General features: G+C 47.6%; 1 protein-coding gene across 1 annotated transcript in view; it reads left to right on the forward strand.

The window, feature by feature from the left end:
* Nucleotides 1-13,000, forward strand: part of F2 (coagulation factor II, thrombin) — a 270,935-nt gene that overhangs the window by 180,054 nt on the left and 77,881 nt on the right. The window contains exon 11 of the mRNA XM_086959673.1: nt 9,691-9,864. Coding sequence (XP_086815799.1) covers nt 9,691-9,864 — 174 coding nt within the window. The remainder of the gene's footprint in view (nt 1-9,690; nt 9,865-13,000) is intronic.

The raw sequence follows: 13,000 nt of genomic DNA on the forward strand, positions 1-13,000 counted from the left end.
TCCCTGCAGCTTCCCCCAGCTGGGCCAATCCCAGCGCGGCTCAAGGGCGGGACTTCCGGGTTGCTCCAGACCTGGCAACGTCCTGCTGCAGCTTGCCTGGCTTCCTGCCTCGGGTGTCCGCCAATGACAGCGCGGCCCCGAGCAGGGAGGCGGGCACTTCCGGGTCGCACTTGGCAGCGGCCCGGCAACGTTTTCAAAACACTCCGGGCTGCGGCGGTGAACCCTATAAGTTAAATATAAGGCGAGGTGGGCTCTCGCTATGGCCACGAATATAGCGGCACGGTCCCTGGCGAGGTGGGCACTCGCCAGGGGCTTCAAAATCAGCAAATCAGCGAGGTGGACACTCGCTCGGGGCAGGCAATGCCGGGTGGGCACCGGCCTCTGCAGACAAAGCGCTCCCAGCGCTAGAGGGGTGACCACAGCGCTCCCAAGCGCTGCAAGCAAAATAAAGCGCTCTTAAGCGCTAAAAGGCAATCAAAAGCGCTCCCAGGCGCTAGGGGCCAACAAGCCCAGCAAAAGTCCTTTCAAGGGGCAGGGGGCAAGGCTGGGCCCAGAGCCAGCACACTGGGTCTCCAGGCAGGGAGACACCCCAAGTGGCGGTCCTCTGGCCCAGCAGCAGCAACAGCAGCCCCCTCAGGATCCTGGAACAAGAACATTTTCTAAGGGGACACAGCCCCTTCTTTATACTGTAAAATCCTTTGTTTCAAGGTGCAGGGTGGGGGGAAAACCAGTTTCAGCTGGCTTTGGAGCACTCTTGATGGCCCAACCACCCATTTCTTTCACTGGGGAGGCTAGGGTCGTTAGACACACCACAGGGGGGCGGAGCCAGCATTGTGTGGGGAAAACCCAGCCCATCCAGGACACAGGTACACTCCTCCCACACATCACTCATGCTAATCTCCCACTCACCACCGGGCAAACCCATCTAGACTTCCTGGAGCCTGGCATGCCAGCCAGCTCCAGCCAATCACGCTCCAGCACCCTCACAGCACATGCACACATATCTCAATGTCCAGAAGTAGCACTTCCCTTCTAGACACATACATGCCGCAGACACCATCTCGCAGCATTCACTCTCACGAGTTTACACATACTAAACTCGAGCCTGCACTCCCCACGCATCAGGAACTACCAGGGACACACACATTCCCCATGCATTCCTATGGGAGGGCAGGCCAGCCATACTACACGCACGCACTTTCACTCTGGGACTCAGGGGAAAGTGCGCAGAGACCCAAAAATCACTGACACAGGGTCACACATAAGGCAAAAAGTCTAGGGGTGAACCTGCCATAAGGGCCAAGTCCAACACATGTCTGAACTGGGGTGGCAGAGTGGGCTAAAGAACGGTGATGGATCAAACCCAGATCTTTTGACTGGGTGTGAGTGTTTGATTGGTTCAGATGCTCCGTCCATCACCACCCCCTTTTGTACCGCTTACGGCTGCCATAAGTGTGGCAGGGTATGCTCAGACGTGAGTCCCTTGCTCACTTTGCCACTGGATTCAAGCAAGCCGGGCTTCAGACGGCTGGAATGCCAGAAACCGGTCCTCGGAAGCTTGTTTCCGGTCCAGGGAAGGCATGGCTTGGCAGTTCAGGCTGGACTGTTCCCATGAGGCACAGGGTCATACTGATTTGCACATAGCCATGTCTGAACTGGGGTGGCAGAGTGGGCTAAAGAACGGTGATGGATCAAACCCAGATCTTTTGACTGGATGTGAGTGTTTTATTGGTTCAGATGCTCCGTCCATCACCACCCCCTTTTGTACCGCTTACGGCTGCCATAAGTGTGGCAGGGTATGCTCAGACATGAGTCCCTTGCTCACTTTGCCACTGGATTCAAGCAAGCCGGGCTGAAGACGACTGGAATGCCAGAAACCGGTCCTCGGAAGCTTGTTTCCGGTCCAGGGAAGGCATGGCTTGGCAGTTCGGACTGGACTGTGCCCATGATGCACAGGGTCAGACTGATTTGCACATAGCCATGTCTGAACTGGGGTGGCAGAGTGGGCTAAAGAACGGTGATGGATCAAACACAGATCTTTTGACTGGGTGTGAGTGTTTGATTGGTTCAGATGCTCCGTCCATCACCACCCCCTTTTGTACCGCTTTTGGCTGCCATAAGTGTGGCAGGGTATGCTCAGACGAGAGTCCCTTGCTCACTATGCCACTGGTTTCAAGCAAGCCGGGCTGAAGACGGCTGGAATGCCAGATACCGGTCCTCGGAAGCTTGTTTCCGGTTCAGGGAAGGCATGGCTTGGCAGTTCGGGCTGGACTGTTCCCATGAGGCACAGGGTCAGATTGATTTGCACATAGCCATGTCTGAATTGGGGTGGCAGAGTGGGCTAAAGAACGGTGATGGATCAAACCCAGATCTTTTGACTGGGTGTGAGTGTTTGATTGGTTGAGATGCTCCGTCCATCATCACCCCCTTTTGTACCGCTTTTGGCTGCCATAAGTGTGGCAGGGTATGCTCAGACGTGAGTCCCTTGCTCACTTTGCCACTGGATTCAAGCAAGCCGGGCTGAAGACGGCTGGAATGCTAGAAACCGGTCCTTGGAATCTTATTTCCGGACCAGGGAAGGCATGGCTTGGCAGTTCAGGCTGGACTGTTCCCATGAGGCACAGGGTCAGACTGATTTGCACATAGCCATGTCTGAACTGGGGTGGCAGAGTGGGCTAAAGAACGGTGATGGATCAAACCCAGATCTTTTGACTGGGTGTGAGTGTTTGATTGGTTCAGATGCTCCGTCCATCACCACCCCCTTTTGTACCGCTTACGGCTGCCATAAGTGTGGCAGGGTATGCTCAGACGTGAGTCCCTTGCTCACTTTGCCACTGGATTCAAGCAAGCCGGGCTGAAGACGGCTGGAATGCCAGAAACCGGTCCTCGGAAGCTCGTTTCCGGTCCAGGGAAGGCATGGCTTGGCAGTTCAGGCTGGACTGTTCCCATGAGGCACAGGGTCATACTGATTTGCACATAGCCATGTCTGAACTGGGGTGGCAGAGTGGGCTAAAGAACGGTGATGGATCAAACCCAGATCTTTTGACTGGATGTGAGTGTTTTATTGGTTCAGATGCTCCGTCCATCACCACCCCCTTTTGTACCGCTTACGGCTGCCATAAGTGTGGCAGGGTATGCTCAGACATGAGTCCCTTGCTCACTTTGCCACTGGATTCAAGCAAGCCGGGCTGAAGACGACTGGAATGCCAGAAACCGGTCCTCGGAAGCTTGTTTCCGGTCCAGGGAAGGCATGGCTTGGCAGTTCGGACTGGACTGTGCCCATGATGCACAGGGTCAGACTGATTTGCACATAGCCATGTCTGAACTGGGGTGGCAGAGTGGGCTAAAGAACGGTGATGGATCAAACCCAGATCTTTTGACTGGATGTGAGTGTTTGATTGGTTCAGATGCTCCGTCCATCACCACCCCCTTTTGTGCCGCCTAGGAGTAATCTAAACAGTAAATCTCACGCCAAAACGACCTCATGGTATAATAAACAGCTCTCCGCACTGAAAAAACAATGCAAGAAATTAGAGAGAGTCTGGAGGAAAAATTATGATCCACCACTAAAGAGCCCAAGCTAAATACTATGAAGAAAAAATCTTGCAGTCAAACAAGCTTTTTAAAGTAGTCAAAATTCAGACCAACCCTCCTGAAAATGTCAACGCCACCCCTACATCAGTCAAGAGATGCAACGATTTAGTGCCCTCTTTCTATAATAAGGTGACAGAAATATATGATCAGTTCCCGAAAAATAGGAAACCTGTTGCTGTTAAAATAAGTGAGATAACTTCATCTTCACCATTAGCTCAATTTCCTAGATTGAAGAAAGAAAATATCCAACACTTAATTACAACTACCAAATGTGACTCTCCACTTGATCCGGCACCCCTGCGTATCCTAGCCTTTTACCATCGGTAACTGAACTACTCAACCAATCTCTAGACTTGGCTCTAGTTCCCACATCGTGGAAGTACGCAATCATTAAGCCACTACAAAAAAAGCCAGTCTCGACCCTACCATATATAATAATCTGTGCCCCATCTCCCTCCTACCTTATCTTGGTAAAGCATGTTCACCATTCACTGACCAATTTCTTAGAGACCAATGATGTCCTTCACCCCTCCCAAAGGGGCTTTCGATCCGCTCACAGTACTGAGTAAGCACTACTGACGGTCACAGAGGAGCCAAAGGCGATACTAGATGAGGGTGGATCAGCCACCATTCTCCAGCTGGACCTCAGCGCTGCATTTGACACCGTAGATCACACTATCCTAAAAAGAGATTAGAGGAAGTTGGAATTCAGGGCAAAGCCTGGGATTAGCTAGCCTCCTTCCTGCAGAACAGAACCTTCCAGGTGGTGGAAAGGGACTGTGTCTCAGATCACTTCCCAATCACTTGTGGTGTTCCGCAGGGCTCATCCCTTAGCCCCACTTTATTTAATATCTACGTACGACAGCTTGCCGAGGTAGTACAGGAATTTGGCCAATCAGTGGTGTCATTTTCTGATGACACCCAGCTGGTAGTGTCCTTTACCAATGGCTCCAACCCAAGCAATTATCAGCTCTCCCTCTGTCCAGAGAAAGTGGTAAACTGGATGTCTAACAGCTGTTTGAAGCTGAATGGTGGGAAAACAAAGCTTATGCTGTTGGGAAACGTAGCCATCCATGCACCCCTGATACAGCGGCCCAATGGTATGGGAGATCCACCGATCCCCAAACCAGCGATAGAAAATCTGGGAGTCCGGCTGGAGGATACATCTACACTGGACTGTCAATCCAGGAAGGATCAGGAATTTGCTTCTCGCTTCCTAAAAAGTTCAGAAAAACTATTGAAGTGATTCCTGAGCATCTGAAGAAAACTGTGATTCAATCCCTCCTAATTCCACGACTGGACTACGGCAATTGGCTGTACCTGGGATCGCCCGAGTATGTCATGAGGAGACTCCAGGTGGACAGAATGCGGCAGATAGACTCCTGCTGACAATCCCTAACCACGTCTCTGCCAAAGAACCTCAAACCGTTGCATTGGTTGCCTGTCGATGTCAGAGTTAAGTTTAAAACCCTCTGCATAGCACACCGAGGCATCAATAATGAAGGGCCTGTAAAGCTGAGGAAACTGATATCTAATTATACCCCGACTAAACACCTCAGATCCTCCCAACAACAGCTCCTCATGACAACCAGAGTGAAAAGGGTTAGATGGGGCGGCAGATCTTTTGCCCATTTGGTACCAAAGTTGTGGAATGCCCTCCCACTTGAAATCCGAGCCGTATCTAAAGAAACCTCCATCAGGAAAAAATGTAAGACCTGGATGTTTCCCCGCTAAATACGTGTATACTCGGCACTTCACTAGCAGAACCTCTTTTTAGCGCTGGGAAGCCCCAGGGCAGCCATGCGCTCTATAAATCCCATACATTTACATTTACCTACCCACCCTCTTCTGTTATTGTTGCTTGCCCACAGCCTCTCCCACCCTCCATTGTGCGTCATCTAGCGCCTCCACACACCATTGTCTGTGCTTGGGCCTTGTCGCTCCCTTCCCACCCCCATTATCCGTATTGCCTCCTGACTCGCTCTCATACCCCCGTTGTCTGTGTTGCCCCCTGACTCGCCATCCCCCCTCCATGTTGCTGCTTACCTCCCCTCTCCTGTGTTACCTCTCACCCAGCAATAAACAAAACAATGCTATTTTCCCCACACCCTCTGAGTCCTGGCTACATCCTTACATGCCTCGCCTCCCTCTGTGTTGTCTCCTGTCCTGCCACGTTGTTGAGCTCTAACAATATTAAACAAGCATTTGCAATGCAATAGGTCTTGCATTACTGATAGTTTGAGGTATTGGCATTGCTAATAATAATGCAACCCCAATAGCTCAAACTTTCAGTAATGCGAGACCAAGTGCATTGCAAATCCTTGCATAGTAAACCAGGAACCAGCATTGTGTGTCTCAGTGTATTACCGTAAGCTGCTCCTAGAGGTCCCTAGTGAGCAAGGCACCAGCACTGCATGTCTCAGTGCAGTACCGCAAGCTGCTCCTAGAGGTCCCTAGTAAGCAAGGCACCAGCACAGCGGACCTCTTTTGGTCACATATGATACTGCACCCTGCGGAAGATATGGTAAATTCACCTTATCCATAATGCATTGCATGCAAGACAGAACGCTGAGTACATTCAAATAGCTATGTCCATATATACAATTATTAGCTTTGAAATGTGACAAAAGAATTATTACATTAATTTCAGATTAGGTCGTACTCTGTGTGGAGCTGATGACGGGAAATTTATAGACAGTCTCATGTAAATGTGAGATGTTCTAGTGAGTGAAGAAACCACTACCAGCCTAGCTTAGGACCAAGTGTGAGTCTTGCCTGAAGCTTTTAAAGAAAATAGTGCCTTGAGGCTGTAATTAAAACCTAGGGAGTAACAATACATGTAACAGGGGATGTCCTCTTGAGCGGTTACAAGAAGAGACAAGGCGGTACTAGGCAGGAACTATTAAGCCTATTGACCAATGAAAAGCCACCTTTTACAAAGGACAGGGACAGGAGCTAGTTAAAAAGATGGGCGGAAAGTGGGCAGAGCCTTTATGCCTGAATACACCATGTCTCGAAGAGACAGCGCAAGCGCTGCCTAGGCAAGACCTAAAAGGTCATCAATAGACACTGGAAGATCTTGAATACCAGAACAATGTGACTGTAAAATCCCTTTATTCTCCTTCAATTGAGGATGCAGTCCAAGGGCCCAAAAATTATTCCAAAGAATATCATTCAAAGAGATGGTGCCTTCCGCCAGTTACAGGGCATTTTCCAGGTGGACGCTGAGCAGTGTCCCCTGACTATCACCACCAAAGAACGCAACTTGAACTTCAGTAGACCACGGAAGTTAAGATACTTTAATACCATGAGCTATGTGATCACTTGCCATGTGGATCAAAATACATTGGTGTGACAGGAAGATTAGGGCCAGCACTGGGGAACACCGCAGTAAGAACCACTGTCCCCGAGCCTTAACACAGAAGACCAAGCATTTTTTAGAACCACGCAGGGCAGTGTTGGAAAGAGTCTCCCCAACAGGGTTTCCAACTTCAGATGACTAGAGCTCAGCAAAGATGGATCTATTGTTTACAGACTCACTGGTTGGGACTAAATGAGGAAATACCTCGGACCCTCTTTAAGCAATAAGTCTTTTTGTCACCCTTCTTTGTCACAACGTTATATTCACAACAAACTTATGAGACATCATGTGGAAGTGTCTTTTGCCTCCCCTCTCTTCGTAGTCCTTCTCAGGAGCATTGGAATCTTTGCCACGCTGTCCGCGCAGTTCTCAGAATATTTTTATCGAGACATATAGACATGTTATGCTAATTCTATACAATTTTAACTTGGCTGGAAATACCCTTCATCTTCATTTTACGACAGCCTTTATTATAGTAATTATTAACAACTGAGCTACTTGCTGCCTTGCCAACTCTGTACTTATAAAGCTAATGTTTCTTTCCTGATGTGTATCGCCTACATTTCCCACCGTCCATGCACCACGGCGTCATGGTATGTGGATGTAATGACGTAACATGCCTGGTCTGCGTACTGCATCAGACGTGGCCTGTGCTCCATCTTTAACTCTGTTTTCCCAATTTCGGGAACAGGAGCCGATGGAGTTTAGGTCAAATGGCCAAACTTACTGGAAATGCCTTTTTATGATGATGTTATCTACTGCCTCAAATAAAACCATATTTTTGCTGTATATGCAAAGCACCAACTACGTTTGAGATGAAAGCGATGCTTTTCAAGCCCTTTTAATATTTATATGGTTCAATGCCTCAGCATGCCACGAGATAGCCTGCAATTGGCTACTCATATATAACTGGACCACAGTGTAGCAATGTCCTGGTACATTTAGTTCATGCCTCCTTTTTGTGATACGTCCTGCCATAGGATCCTAGAAGTGTGGAAGCAATAATACTTGACATTCCCATTACTAGTAGCCACAGGTGAGGTGCCAGTAACAACATGATTGAGATCCGCAACTTGTTTGCATAGAAAAGTAAAAAAATTAAAACAAAGTGGGTAAACAAGTTCTGGGTGACAGGCATGTCTGAAAAATGAAAAAGTATAATGTGACAATGTTAACAACATGCTTGCAAGATGCAAAGACCAAGAGAAAAGGAACTGAAGAAAAAATATCAACATAACAGGTCTCAAGGATAAATATTCTGAGGAAATTCTCTATGGATTAGAAAGTGTCTTGAAGATCCCTGTAGAACCACCCACCATCACTGTTAGGGTGCATTACAGTCAATATAGAGTGGGGAAGGTGGGCTGGTTACTCCAAACATACCCTGGAGAAGCCTTATACATTTGTGGTAAATAGGAAAACCCCAAACCCTACCAGGTAGTCCAGGCAGCTAAATTTCAGAGATTAGTCCTCCTTCTTTCGATCTATAGCTAATTACTATTCAACAGCATGGAGTTCTGATGACACAAAGCAAATGCATAACATGTGGCGTGCTGATCTCTAGAGGGCTGTCAAAAGTGCCATCCAAAACTTTACTTTTTACTAACATGTACATCAGGCTTTTCCAAGAATTTACTAGTTTACTTATGAAGAGCCTCAGCCCAAAAACAAAGATGATAGCCATTCATAGTACATGTCTTACCATGTCCCTGCCCAGAGTAATGTAGTGACAACCCCTAAAAACAACTCACAAGAATATGGAAGGAGAGTAACCGCCTTCTAAAGGACGCAGGGCTACTGGATGAAATGACAAAAGATGTGGTTCATATGAAAATATGTCAGTGGATGTGGTGGCCTCACACGAGATATACTGAAAGCTGTTCTGAGATGTCACATTAAGCAAAAAAATATTAATAAGGCCAGCTTCTAGCTTAATCATTTTGAGTGTGGACGGAGAAGTCATGTGTTTAAAAACACACATCACACACTAGTCGCACTGAGAGGCAGCATGAAATTCTGTTCCTGAAAGGAAGCAACTGCTTACTCTTCGAGCTGAGGCAGAAGTCTAATTAAAGTGACAATCAGTCCAATATTCTGGCACTTTGATGGTTATGTATTCGGGCATCATGCAGCTATATTCACATGGTCAGAGGGATGGTAGGATTCGAACTTAAGGAAATTGTTAGTGTCACCAAGAGGCCCAAAGAAACACATGACACAGGTCCTCTTTAACAGGGATTCTACCCAGGCCCTCATTACCTGTGGCCGGGTGTTAAGTTAAATATAGCTCACCTGACAAATAATGATGCCATGGGGTACGTTCTTTATCGGGTGCTCCCATCCCAAGTTTTGGGGGAAGAATAAACGGATCTGGATGCTTACGGCACCCAAGTCTCTATGTCATGGTTTATTTTATGGTGTTTTCTTCTGCTAAATTCCATTAGGAGTGACCTGCTGAAATTGAATAAAGGCTGAGGTATTTATTGCTTTTGGTAATTACAACCCGCGCCTTACGCAGTGCATTGGAGTTCCTGTGCCTGCAGAGGTCTCTGCTGGGGCTTGGTCCCTCGTGTTCAGAGGGAGCGCTCTGACAGGGCTTGTACCAGAGCAAAGAGGCTCAGTGGTGCACACTGTACACATTTGGGTGTGAGGATTGGTGGTGTGCACAGTGGTCTTGAGCAGGTAAGCTGCCATTGGTACCAGGCTTCTGATCTCTCACGTCTTCTCATGCACAGGTACGAGAGACAACAGGAGAAGATTGCAATGCTGGAGCGGATCATCATCCACCCCAAGTACAACTGGAGGGAGAACCTGGACAGAGACATCGCCCTGATCCAGCTGAAGCGACCCATTGGCTTCACCAACTACATCCATCCCGTCTGCCTGCCCACCAAGGAGATCGTTCAGACGTGAGTACTGCTTGGGTGTGGGGGGTATCACCTGGAGCGGGAGGAAGTGAGTCCCTGTGAATGCAACCGAGAGCACGGTGGACGGCTAACCTCAGACCAGCCTTGTAGGGCTACTGTACCCACACGTGGGCTCTGATGGGTTCACTAACAAACCCTGCAGCCGGCACATAATACATAACTTAAAAAACATAACTAATACACAATGTACATAATTAATAATCAATAAAATAATACATTAATTGTTTATTAATTGTACTTAATTGACTTCCTACCCTACATCCCTACTAAGACAGCACTGTTTAGTATGAATACTACCAGTGGCGGCCGCCACAAACAAAGAGTGGTGGGGCTGATGGAGGGAACATGGGAAGGGCCGAATCATGGGGGACGGGGTTAGTACCAATATATTAAACTTTTTACTCTGCATACGCCAGGGATGTATAAAAGCAAAATCTTTGATAAATGCATGCAAAGCCCCTAAAGATTTGGGTTTGTTTTGCAGCCTAATCTGACGTGATGTGTCTAATGCTTAATTTTGAATTAAATTAAACCCCCCCCCCCCAATAATAATAAAGCCCATCTCAGTCTGTAAATTATAATTCCTGTAGGGCTGCCGAAGAATCTTCAATATCACCATAGTAACTTATCAAATTATAAATATCCCTTTTAATTTAACAAAAACCCACCTAGCAGATGAGTCGCAAACTACTTTCAGCACTTCTACCTGAGCTGACTGCATTATCAATATAGCCACCCCCCTAATTGATGCCTGGATGAAGCAAAAAATGCATACCGAATCTGTGAGGGGAGCCGAGGTTGCACACCCTGGTGCTTTAAATGCATCTCCTGTAACATTATTATATCTGACTGCAATGATTTGAACCATGCTAGCAATCCCAGAGTCTTTAACCTATTATTTAACGCATCCACATTGCATGAGATAATTTTCAACCTATCATGTGACTTTATTCCAACTTCTCGTTAGCTGATGTTTTTTCCAATTTTTATCCTCCACCCAGCCACACACCAGCGTGCCCTCCCACCCCCACCACCTTGTTACCCTCCCTCCGTCCCCAGAGCCCAACTCAACATAAGCTCCTTCCTACCCCACCCACCACTCCCCATGCACCATCCCCCTCCCATCTTTCACCCTAACATGGCGCCTTGACATGGCACCTGAAGAACGACTGGGGCACCGTGAGGCATCAAGAGTATTACATAAATTCGAAACCAAAACATACACAGTTTCACAGCTGCCCGCCACCTGCTTTCTGTTGGGACTGATTGTCCATTTTCGCGTCCCTCTGGAATCCCAGTAAATCTCAGGTTTGAGCGACCTGACCGATTTTCTACATCGTCAATTTTTACTTGACGGTCTTCCAACTCCGTTTGAAGTTTCCAAATAGTCGAGTCCTGCCCAGGTCTTGCATCCTCCATATCCAAAACCAGCTGTTCAACTTTGGAAAGTCTTGTGGTTAAGTTCAACATGTTCTGATTGATTGAATTTAATTGTAACTTTGTCTTTCTGATCGTTTTGGCCTGGCAGACCTTTTTTCATTTAAGTTCGTTCAAAATTCTTTGTAATAGTTGCTCGGTGGTAGAAAGATTCTCATCTCCAGTGCTCATGATTTCAGACTCTAGAGCTACCTGTGGAATGGTTGACACGGTCATTGGGCCTATCTTATTTCTTGTCACTTGCTACATATCTCCTTTCTTAAGAATCAGTATAGAGGAAGCACACCTAGCCGAGACTGAATTCACGGAATCATTCAACACCTGAGGCAAAGAATTATCTTTGCCTTGCCCCAGCACAGGTAATACTATCTTTATGGGGTTCTTTCAGGCCGGTTACCGTCTGTGGCTACGACCCCCCCCCACCACTGTACTCTCTGTTTTGCACTCTTCGCCGTTGCCTCTAGTGAAGCACCTGCGTCCGCTGCTTTAGATGCACAATCCAGAATTGAGCTGAACAACTTCGAAGCTGACAAGGGGGGTGTTGTGCCTTTATCGTCAGTATTTCCTTTTGGTGTACTTAAGCTCTCTCCTACAGTCTGCCAGAGCCCAAAAACATAAGGCGGCCCATAGTCGGAGAGAGCGGTGTAGGGGCTGCCATGTTTTCTCGATCCTTGTGCTGACTGCTAACTGTTTTAGCCAAAGTTTTAACAAGGCGCAGCTTCCTTGTAGAATCCCTGGAAATACGTTTTATTATCCGTATTTCGCCTGTCCATCTGACACAGGGAGTGACATTTTCGATGGCTACAAGCTAAGCCCAGTTACATGGACTGCTTCCATTTTTTTTTGCCAAAGGCGATGTTCCACAGGGTGTACAGTCCACAGTTAGTCAGAGCTTCCCTCCGATACTTTAGATAGTTTAAATAAAAAAGAAAATTGGAAGCAGTTCTCAAGCTCCCGAGATTTTTCTGAAACAAAAACAGCCTTTAAAACGCTGCTCACTCACTCACCGCTGCCTGGCGTGGAACAGATCAGGCACAGAGTGGGGTGAGTCCTTAGGGGCTTACAATCCAGACCGGTCCGAACAGTTTAGCTGTTTCCACGAGGACAACCAAGCAGAAGGATTCATCCTCTCCAATCGCTCTGCATGAGCTCCTCAGCCATTCTCGCTGGATCGAAACCTTAGGAGTCCAGTCTGCATCTCTCAAGCACTGATCGGGTGTCAAAAAACTGCAGCACTCTCACTCAAAGGCCATCGAGTGCCGCGGAGCATGACGGGGCTTCCAACGTGGCCTCACAAGAATATACATGCGACTTGTAACGGCATTGTACCGCTTCCCGCATAGATTATTTTTTTACATCATATATTTTAGGCTGCGAGAGGGCCAGTATAGGTATTAATGTATTTTCAGACCATGCATTGATTAGTTTACTTATTCCATTAGCCCTTCTCGGTCACCAAGTGTCAGATGGAGCTTTAATAAGGCACTTTTATTGGAGGATTGTTGGGTTGAACGGAGGTAGCAGAATCTTGAGGAAGTTTTAAAGTTCAACATTGATTCGGCAACAGACTTTGCGGTATGGCAGGCACTGAAAGCATTTGTTAGGGGCTGGCAAATGCGTTTTCCACCACTATTAGACCGAGGGAGAGGGTGCAATTGGATAGTTTGAGTACTGCTGTAGA

Source organism: Lissotriton vulgaris, chromosome 2_2 (genome assembly GCF_964263255.1).
Source record: "Lissotriton vulgaris chromosome 2_2, aLisVul1.2, whole genome shotgun sequence".
NCBI classification, from domain to species: Eukaryota; Metazoa; Chordata; class Amphibia; order Caudata; family Salamandridae; genus Lissotriton; species Lissotriton vulgaris.